This window comes from Hibiscus syriacus, unplaced genomic scaffold, assembly GCF_006381635.1.
Source record: "Hibiscus syriacus cultivar Baekdansim isolate YM2019G1 unplaced genomic scaffold, ASM638163v2 tig00111146_pilon, whole genome shotgun sequence".
NCBI lineage: Eukaryota > Viridiplantae > Streptophyta > Magnoliopsida > Malvales > Malvaceae > Hibiscus > Hibiscus syriacus.
This window is the reverse complement of record NW_024062997.1, coordinates 367408-377958: the sequence shown is the minus strand read 5'-3', so window position 1 is coordinate 377958 and position 10551 is coordinate 367408. Positions and strand designations below refer to the sequence as shown.

The 10551-nt window shown below is 33.7% G+C and overlaps 1 protein-coding gene across 1 annotated transcript; it reads right to left on the bottom strand.

The window, feature by feature from the left end:
* Positions 1–3745: 3745 nt before the first annotated feature.
* LOC120154684 ((+)-delta-cadinene synthase isozyme XC14-like) lies at positions 3746–6033 on the bottom strand. The gene is made up of 7 exons (XM_039166349.1): positions 5882–6033; positions 5533–5800; positions 5085–5463; positions 4776–4994; positions 4530–4668; positions 4138–4386; positions 3746–4063 (listed from the first exon to the last, which is right to left on the bottom strand). The coding sequence occupies exons 1-7, from the start codon at positions 5996–5998 to the stop codon at positions 3746–3748; spliced, it is 1689 nt and encodes a 562-aa protein (XP_039022280.1). The 5' UTR covers positions 5999–6033.
* Between the last annotated feature and the right edge of the window lie 4518 nt (positions 6034–10551).

Sequence of the window (10551 nt, the reverse complement as noted above, 5' to 3'; positions counted from 1 at the left end):
GAAGTGGGTGGAGTTGCAAGCTCTTATTGAGATTCATCTAGTTGTTCCCTCATTGTCTGCTCATCTTCTTCAAACTGAGAAAAGAAATTGAAGTCATCTGTATGAGAGTTAAAATCCCATTCTCCTTCTTCGTTGAAGACCACATATCGACTAATCACAAACTTCTTATTGTTTGGATTATACAACTTATAGCCCTTTGAATTAGCATCATAGCCGATGATCTTGCTTTTATCATCAAGTTTCGTTATTCTCTCGTCTGGTACATGAACATGGGCTATATTTCCAAAGGTTCTCAAGTGGGAAATACCAGGCTTTCTTCCACTCCATGCCTCTTGCGGTGTCTTTCCCCATACACTTCTTGTTGGAGATCGGTTTGACAAGTAGACTGCACACGATACTGCTTCCGCCCAAAATTCTTTGGGTAGTTTCTTGCTTTTGAGCATACTTCGTGCCATGTCGAGGATTGTTCTGTTCTTTCTTTCTGCCACACCATTTTCCTGGGGGGATCTAGGAACTGTCATTGGTCGAAGAATTCCATTTGCTTCAAAGAACTCTTGAAACTCCCTGGAAGTAAATTCTCCACCTCGATCGGATCTTATGGCTTTGATCTTTCTACCGCTTTCTCTCTCCACTGCTGCTTTGAACTTCTTGAAAACTTCAAAAACTTCTGACTTCTGTTTCAAGAAATATATCCAGGTTTTTCTTGAAAAATCATCAATGAAGAGAAGAAAATAGTTATTGTTACCGAGAGAGCTCGGCTTGATCGGTCCACACACATCGGTATGGATGAGCTCGAGTGGCTTCTTGGCTCTTGGCTCTGACTCTTTCGGAAAGCTTTTCCTGAATTGTTTCCTAACTAGACACCCTTCACAAAGCTGGTCAGGATGGTTGATGCGAGGTAGTCCCTTCACCATCTCCTTCTTAGATAGCAGCTCTAGACCTCCAAAATTGAGATGCCCAAATCAAGATGCCAAAGCCATGATGTATCTTTATAGCAAGCTTTCAGGCACTTTGCAACATCATTTTGTATGTTGATCAAGAACATTCTATTCTTTGACATCAACACTTTAGCAATGAAGTTATTCTTATCATCTTTTATAGAAAGATTATAATTATTCATATGAATATCATAACCTTTCTCTACCAGTTGTCCTAAACTTAAGATGTTACTTTTCATATTGGGCACATAGTAGACATTTGAAATAAATTGATGTCTCCCATCTTTCAAACGAATAAGAATGTTACCTCTCCCTTTCACTACTATTTTGGAATCATCTCCAAACGAAACATTTTCGCTTACTGACTCGTCTAGTTCAACGAACATGTCTTTCCTTCCACACATGTGATTTCTTGCACCACTGTCAAGATACCAGGAATTTGCTTGGCCACCATCAGTTTCCTTTCGTGCTAGAAGAAGAGTTTCTTTTCCATCTGTCTTTTCCTCCACGTAGTTAGCCTTCTCCTCAATTTTGTTGTTGGGAGCTCTACATTCTGAAGCATAATGCCCAAACTTTTGACAATTATAACATCGAACTTGAGATTTGTCATGCCTTGAGTTCGGATTGATTCTTCCACAGCCTCGTGTTGAGCTTTTTCCTTTCTCATCGTTATTGTTGGAATTGTTGTTGTTGTAATTCCAGCCTCGTCCACGACCTCGACTTCCACCTCGTCCATGGCCTCTACCTCTGCCTTGGCCACGTTGGTTTCTATCATTGCGTTGGTTTTCATGCATATCTTTGAGTTGCAGCTTGAGGAGTTTCTCAGTAAACTCATGCTTCTTCTTATGCTTCTCTTCGTATGCTTGCAATGATCCTTGGAGTTGCTCGATCGTCATTTCTTCCAAGTCTTTAGTTTCTTCAATCGTCACGACGATGTGCTCAAATTTGGGATCCAACGAACGAAGTATCTTCTCTATTATCCTCACATCATCTAACTTTTCACCATTTCTTTTTAATTGATTAGAAACAACTACTACTCTTGAGAAATAATCTGAAATAGACTCAGATGCTTTCATGTGTAAGGATTCGAATTCACCTATTAATGTTTGGAGACAAACCTTCTTCACTTGCTCGAATCCTTTGTAAGAGGTTTGCAGCTTCTCCCATGCTTCCTTGTTAGAGCTTGCACTTGAAATCTTTTCAAAACCATCATCATCTAATGCTTGGTAGATGAGGTAGAGAGCCTTCTTGTCTCTCTTTCTTGAATCCTTCAAAGTTGTCTTTTGATCTGGTGTAAGAGTAGCAAAAATAACATCATCCACAATCTCGTTATAGCCTTTCTCTATGATATCCCACACATCTTGTGATCCAAGAAGTACCTTCATTTTGATACTCCAATTGTCGTAGTTATTGTTGTTGAGTGTTGGAACTTGGAATGGTGTCATACCATTTTCCATATCTCTCAATATAATGAGATTTTGTAAAATCCGATTGCACGAATGAATCCTGAACACCGAAAAAACCTTGGGAGGGACTTGGACAACTCGGTCAAGGGCTCCAACTCGACTGACTCGGCTCAACTCGGTGAGTCAACTTGATTTTCTGGCAGCAGTCTTCGGTGTGTCAAAACTCAGATTGAAAAAAAAATTATGGCGGTGTCGGATTCCTCTCGTCGAGACCTTCAATCTTTCTAACTCGCTCTGATACCACATTTTTGGAAATAAAACACTCACACAACTTTTATTGAAACTCAAACAAATATTACAAGAGCACTCTCACTCAAAAACAAGAACTACAACTCACTCTTATAAGACTTTGCTTCTTCACTCACTTAGAAGCTCTTAATTTTTCTTGATGCTTAAAACTAAAATGGGAATGTGTATTTCTACTACTCAAGAGCAATCCTACACCACACAAATAAACTAATTTAAACCATTACAAATTCAACAAATATCTAACTCTCACCTAACTAAATTGATGTAAGCAAAGACATCATTACTTAAATGATGTAAGCAATGACATCTTTAATTAAATGATGTAAGTAATGATATCAATTTAGTTTGAGTTTGGGTTTGGGTTTAGGCTCCCATAATGGATCAAGTTTATGATCCAACATTATCTTCATTGTTATTTTTTTAAATTATTAGTTGCAATTTTATTCTATTCGATGATCACATTCCGTAACATTTAACGATTTCGGAACTTTCTTGATTGTCTGGAATTTTACAAAGCCAATCAGGTCATTTTATAATGGGGAAAGCCGTTCACCAAGAGCACATCAAACGTAATGAAACCGAGCGTTATCTTAAAATGGGTTGTTTCAATATGTTTGTGAACTTTTCTTTTATTTGTTTTAGATCGAGCCTCAATTCGATTGAGATAGGAGCGGTTTCTAATAAGAGCTTAATTATATTTCAAAAAGAAATAACAGAGAAGATTCAACAAGGTTCGGTTCAGAGACCGAATATATTTGCACACGAACACTTTGTAAAGTTACTATTGAGATACAAGCTATCATATACATTCACTTTACAAGTACGCAACACATTTCTTTCTTGCTTCCTTGACCCATCGTTTCATAATTACGAAACAAATTTATTTAATGCTTCAAACATAATACGAGTATACGACACGTAGAAGTACCACAAACATGTATCATAAATTGGATTACTCGATCGGTAATATGATTTTATTAGAAAGATTTAAATCATACATCTAAATTTATTTGTGTGCCTCGTTAAAAACCTCCCTAATTATATATGGAGGAAAAGAGTACACACAGCTAAACATAATCAATGTGCAAATTCTTAATTTCCTGAAGCCGAGACTGAGATTGGATCAATGAGCAATGAAGTGATGCCATCTTTAGTCGATTTTCCAACATGTGTGTACCCATCTCCAGCCAAATACATGAACTCAGTGGCCCTCGTAAGATTGAGAACTCGTGTAAGAACCGACACTGGAACAACCTTAGATGTCTCACTAAATATCATCTCATAGTTTATATCTTTCCATGCATTATCCACTTGCTTCTTCAATTCAATGCATGCTTTTTCTTCTGAAACTCCATGTTCTCTCATGTAGCATTCAACAGCCGACGCACAGTGCCCTCTTTCTTGCTCAAACTACACACATATAAATTAATTGAAAATACTCTTACAATTTATTTATTTATTTATTTATTTTTAAGAAATAATACCTTGTGTGAAGCAATATCGTCTTCGAGGCGGCCCTGAATGGCACAAGCAACAATGATTTTAGGGTCGTCAGATGCCCAATTGAAAATCTCAGGTGTCAGCTCATTTTCCATTCCAACAAGAGACGTGACAATTATTGGAGCAGTTGCAGCAGATTTAAGTGAGACCCTCATGTACTCTTCCATCGTTGGTACATGGTTTTCATTGTACCATTTGGCCTCAGCAAAATAACTATCACTCAGCTGCTTAAACTGTAAATTGAAAACCAACAAAATAAGGAACAATTACATATGGGTTTAATAATTTACTCCCTCGACTTGGTATATGTATAAAAGGGGTTAATTCATATTTACTAATGTAAATATCATAAAATTGAGATAGGGTGTAAATTTACTTTGTTTATAGAATGTTGGACACGATATGGTTGTCCTTGTTTTGTCATCGCCTCCTCAATTTCTTTGTAGATATTTAATAATAAGTTGTAGAACAGTTTCATGTAATCTGGGAGTCGATCTACACAATCATCATTCCACCTGAAAAACAAATAAAGATCTAAGATTTAAGGCAAAATGTTATAAAATACTAAAATTTTAATATTCATATATATATATATATATATATATATATATAAGTTATTGACCTTTGAATTGCATCCCTAAAGAGTTGAAGTTCTTCAAATGTGCCATATGAATCATATATGTCATCCATAATTGATATCAGAGATACTACTTTTGTTAGTATCTCTCGGGCAAAAGAGTAAATAGGCTCGAAGTACATTCCTAACATCCAAAAGTATAATTCCACCATTCTATCTCGTGCAAACGGTAGTTTTGAAGCAAAATCTAAATCTTTCCACCACCTGAAACAAACACTCAGTTATGAATTATTTTTCCCTTCAAGTTGGGTTAAAATAAAAAATTAATTAGTGTTAAAAGAAGTAATATGTTGCCTAGAGAGCTTGCATAGCTCTTCCTTGTGTAAATTTTGTAACAGGTTGAAATCCAGCTCTGCAAACTTCAGCAGTGTTTTGTCGTGTGAAGCATCTTCTTGATAAATGGAAATGTATCGCCTTGCCTCCAACCTTGGCAGGGCCTTGCGTAAGGGTAGGTATAGAGCATTGGAGACTAAGGCTGAAAGAGGATACTCCACAATTCCAGTAGCTTTGGCTAACTCAAGATGAGTAGTGGTGAACGCAAGGGCTTCTTGGAGTATGTGTTCCCCATGAACAAGTAAATGCGCAGCTTCGTATAGTTCGAGCAAACCTTTCACATCACTTGTTAAGGACTTGCTGAAGCTTCCTTCATCATCTTTGAACTTGTTGAACGTTTCTGTTCAACCCAATAAAAAATTATTCTTAACGATCGTAATGGGTGTAAAGTAGAAGTTGCGAGACTCACCACAGGAAGCATTAAATCCACTCTCTCTAAGCAATCGGAATCGAAGTGAGGTAGCCTCGAGAGTTTGGTCATATTGGTAGGGATGCTCATGAACACAGTGCAATGCTTCCTTTATCTCTCTTTCAAAATGGTAACTCACTCCCAACCGTTTGACTGTATCAATCAAACGCAGTTTGTGCAGTAAATCATCACCCACATCTACCCTAATCATCCTCCTTACTTCTTCTTTCAGTTCTTCGTGCTGTAGTTGGGTTTCACCATCCACGTACTGCACAATTGTATACATTATAGGAACACTTTTACAGGTGCAGACGCGCAAACACACACATATAGTACATAAATTCCTTACCATTTTAGATGGATGTAAGAAAATATCACCCCAAACGTCAGGGGGAAAGTTGGCTAAGGGACGATTGTGGGTGGAGATGGATCCACGAGTTGAACAAGGAAGCTTCGATGAAGACATTTCTTTAGCTTGTAATTGTGTTGGAAACACTATGAAATGAATTGAATCGGTGTGAGCTAAAGAACTCGTGTTGATGTATTTATACAACTTTTCTATATTTACGTGGAAGAGTGGCTATTCGGTTTTATTTTATTTAATTCTTTACCTTCTCAGTGTCAACCTCGTGGATTGTTTTTATTTTGGTATTTTTTATTTTAAGCTAGTCAATATGATGCTACATTTAGTACCTCAAACTTTTAATTTTTTCAAAATCATACATATTGTTTTTTTTTTGGCTTCATTTAGTACCATGTTGTTAAAAACTTAAAGCGTTTAATATCTAAACTATCAGTTTTGGTTTGTTTTAATACTTAAACTTTCTTTTTTTCTTCAAAATTTAACGTTAAGTTTTAAACGGGTACTAAAATAAACAAAAACTAAACTTTAGGTATAGTTTTAAAAATATTAAAAATTCAGATATTAAAACGGACCAAAACTAATAGTTTAGGTATTAAATGCATAGTTTACCCTACTTTTTATGATAAATTATAAATCTCACTATTCAACTGTATTCTTAATTTTTTTATCACTAAAATTTTAAAAAAAATCAATTTGAACATTCGATTATAGTTTGCATCATTTTTTGTCACTCGACTGTGAAATCAAAAATGGTTTGATGCTATGAAAAATGGTCGGATGACACCAGAATAATATCACTTTAGATCTCTACAAAAACCACCAAAATGATATTGTTTTAAATTCTTATAAAAGCTAAAAGAACCATTTTCCTCTCTTTTCTCCTTTTATCATCTTATTCTTCCTTTGTCTTAATCAACCCAAATTTTGACTACCACTTACTATAATTGTTCAGCACATCGGTCATCTTCGACCATCTTCGATCGTCAGATCTAACGACATATGTGTCCCAAATTTTCCGCAAAACTTATTTTTTTTCTCTTTTTGAAGGTGAATTTAGTGTTTGTACGCTTGATTTCTTATTCTTCAATCTTCTTCATCTATCATTAATTGGATCCCAAACACATGTATATTGCTTCTTGTGCTAAGAGGGGCCTCCTTGCTTATTGTTGTTAAGATAAATTACACCATTCATCACTCAACTATTTTCATTTTAATATCCTTGCTTGAGTAAATAACCTAGAAAAGTAAACAACATTCTCTTCTCGTAAGGTGTCTTCAACATAAAACCAATCCTCATTTGAGTTACAATTTTTTAGGGTAAACTACACGTTTAGAACTTTTACTATTTTGTGTCATTTAGGTCCCTCAATTATTTTTTAATTTTACCTTTTGGTTTCATTGATCGTCCGTTGTTAAAAAAGTTAACTTAATTACTAATTTGAAATTTCAAAAATAAAATCAATAATGACGTTGCATTATCTTACGATGACACATTAGTATCATCGTTATTTTTTAATGGTAAGTGACCAAAATGAAACCAAAACGTAACTTTATGTATGATTTTAAAACAAAAAATAGTTGGTGGTCAAAATGGAACAAAAATGATACTTGAGCTACCAAACATGATTATAGGTGGGTTAAATATACATATGTTTTATAGATAGAATTTATTTAAATTCAAATTAAAAAACATTTTATTTAAATTCAAATTTAAACATTTTATATGTTGGTTAAATATGCATATATTTTATTTTAGTATTCCTTTTTTGTTAAGAAAACCAAAGTTAACACTTTGTTGTGATGCCATACACAATCGAGAAGATAACAAGTTATCAAAAGCAGATAGACCACGTAATTTTCATTTTAAAAATCAGAATTGCATGCAGTCTTTTGTTGATCTAGGACTATTTTAAATGCGTCTTGACTTTTAGTAGTAAATTTGATCTATGAGTATTTACGTTAGACACATCAACATCACCGTGGATGATTAAATCATAATTTTAGGTATGATATTAAAAAGTGTAAACTACATAAATGACCACGTAATAATGGGTCAGGTTGTGAAATGAGCTCCATGTTGAAAATTGTGACATATATACCACTGAATTATTTAATTGGGTTCAAAATAGCCACGCGACGTTAACATTTAATAGAGGTGTTTACGTTGCAGTTTAAAATTGGTATAATTAGCGCACGAGTCCTTGTAAAGTTATGTATTCGCGACATTGGCACCCTGCATTGTTTTCTTCCATTTTGGCCACCATATGTATATGATTTGCTTCCTTGGATTTTCATTTAATCCAATTTGATCCTGATATTGTTTTTATTTTGTCTAATGCCTTAATTTGGGCATTAACTTTAAAATATTTTATTCTAGTCATGTATTAAATTTGTAGATTAAATCCCCTATGTTTTAGAATTAATAAATTTGATCACCAAGGTTAACTTTTATTCTTAATTTTTTTAATTAGGTCCTAATTTTTAATAAATTTATTTCTCCAGTCAAACTGTGACACATGTCTAGGATTTAAACTACAAATTTAATACATAACTAGAATAAAAGATTTTAAAGTCAATGCCCAAATTAAGGCACTAGAAAAATTAAAAACTAAATCAGGATCAATTTGGATTAAATGAAAATTCAAGGAAGCAAATCATATACAAGTAGTGACCAAAATGAAAGAAACAAAGTAGGGTGTCAGCGCCATGAATATATAACTTTACAAGGACTCACGCCCTAATTATTTTAATTTTTTAACTGCCACGTAAACACCTCCGTTAAATGTTAACTTCGTGTGCCTTTTTTTAACCAATTTAAATAGTTCAGCGCTATATATGTCATAATTTTCAAAATGGTGGTCATTTCGCGACCTGGATCATAGTTACGTGGTCATTTATGTAGTTTACCCTTTTTAATATCATACCTAAAATTATGATTTAGTCATCCACCGTTAAAATATTAACAGTGATGATGTGTCTAACGTAAATACTTAAATTTTCAATTTTTCTTAGAAGTGTCATTATTTTTAATTTTTCTTAAGATAAAAAATATTATTTTTTATAAGACTTAATATAAAAATATTTTTCAAAATATAAAAATATTTTTCAAATTATATCTCTTTACTCATTTAGGTGTTCGATTTTTTTTGGTAAATGTAAGTGTCTAACGTTGTTAACATTATCATTTTAAGTTTCTCAACCGTAATAAACATTACAAAATTCGTTAAAAATTAGCCATTACTCAAAATGTGACACGAGACATGTTTATAATTTTTTAAAATTAATTAAAAATAAAATTATTATTATTATTTAAAAAATTCAAAATTTCTCTAAAATCTCAAAAAAATTCCAAAATCCATAATCCCAAAACATTAACTTTACTCGTTGGTCGCCCCCTGTCAGTCCCCTGTCCACCCATTGTCAGTAATCACTCGTAGCCTTAATCCCGAAATTCATAAATCTAAATCTCTAAATCCCAAGACACATCCATCCCAATCGACAAGTGAATGGTCGATAAAGACACATCAACATCATCGTTAAAAAATGAACAAAATTGTTCATGTGATAATTTATTTTATTTTTTTAATTATGATGTGACATTATCTTACGGAGACATATTAACATCATTGTTAATTTTTAACGGTGGGTAACCAAATTGTAATTTTAGGTATAGTATTAAAAAATTATTAGGTGATCAAAACAAAACAAGAGTGATAGTCGAGTGACTGAATATACAGTTTACCCTAAACATTTTTCTAATCTTATAGTATCTTGATCTATATATATATAAATATATATATTTGATTAATCCTAGGTAAGTACAAGGTAATATTTGTTCAAATATAACTCAACCATTTGTCATTTAACATTCACACCCCTAACATTTATGGTGTTTGAACCCAAAACCTCAAAAAAAAATTACCACCAAAGTGACTCGGTTTGTACAAATATATATATATTTATATATAAAATAAATGGGCAGGAATCCTAGTCAAAGAGGTGGGCAGGAATTGAAGAAGCATCGATGACCTAGGGTTGTTACACCTCACTTCGAAAAATATTATTTTCTTTAGAGATGTGACACCTAATACAGTAATGCCACCATGTACACGTGCCCGTATATCTTTCAGACTATTGCCCTTTTCTACACCCATGCTTTCATCAAATGGTATGCAAGACAGGAAAGTCATTGCACTCCTAATCTTTGCATTGTGTTGATCAGATTCAATTGGCGACGTGCATCTTTTAGGCAGAAAATGTAATACTCATTTCCCGTATACATCTATGTACATGAGTAGTGTCATAACCATTTTTTTTAAAACAATTAAATATTATTTTTAAAAACAATTATGACTTTAATTTGGAAAAATGGGTGGTTTTGCATTGATTTGAATAAAATTAAAAAGAGTCGCCATCAACCTTTGGGTTAGGTAGGTCGAATACCTAAAAACGTCTTTTAAAACAATTTTAAGAAAAATCATTTTTTAAGACAAGATTCGGTCTGCGTTACCAAAGATTCATTTAAATGGATTCGGGAGTCGATTACGTGCGGGGAAGGGTAAGCACCCCACAACGCCCAAAAACTGGTACTGTGTCGCTTACATGTTGTCGTAAAATGGTGGAAACTATAAATCGAATATAAAGTTAAATTACGA

Coding starts and splice junctions, on each gene's coding strand:
- LOC120154684 (XM_039166349.1), bottom strand. CDS start 5,998: ATGTCTTCATCGAAGCTTCCTTGTTCAACTCGTGGATCCATCTCCACC. Junction 5,464..5,532: donor TGGATTTAATGCTTCCTGTG/GTGAGTCTCGCA, acceptor TGGGTTGAACAG/AAACGTTCAACAAGTTCAAA. Junction 4,064..4,137: donor ACGATATTGCTTCACACAAG/GTATTATTTCTT, acceptor ATATGTGTGTAG/TTTGAGCAAGAAAGAGGGCA.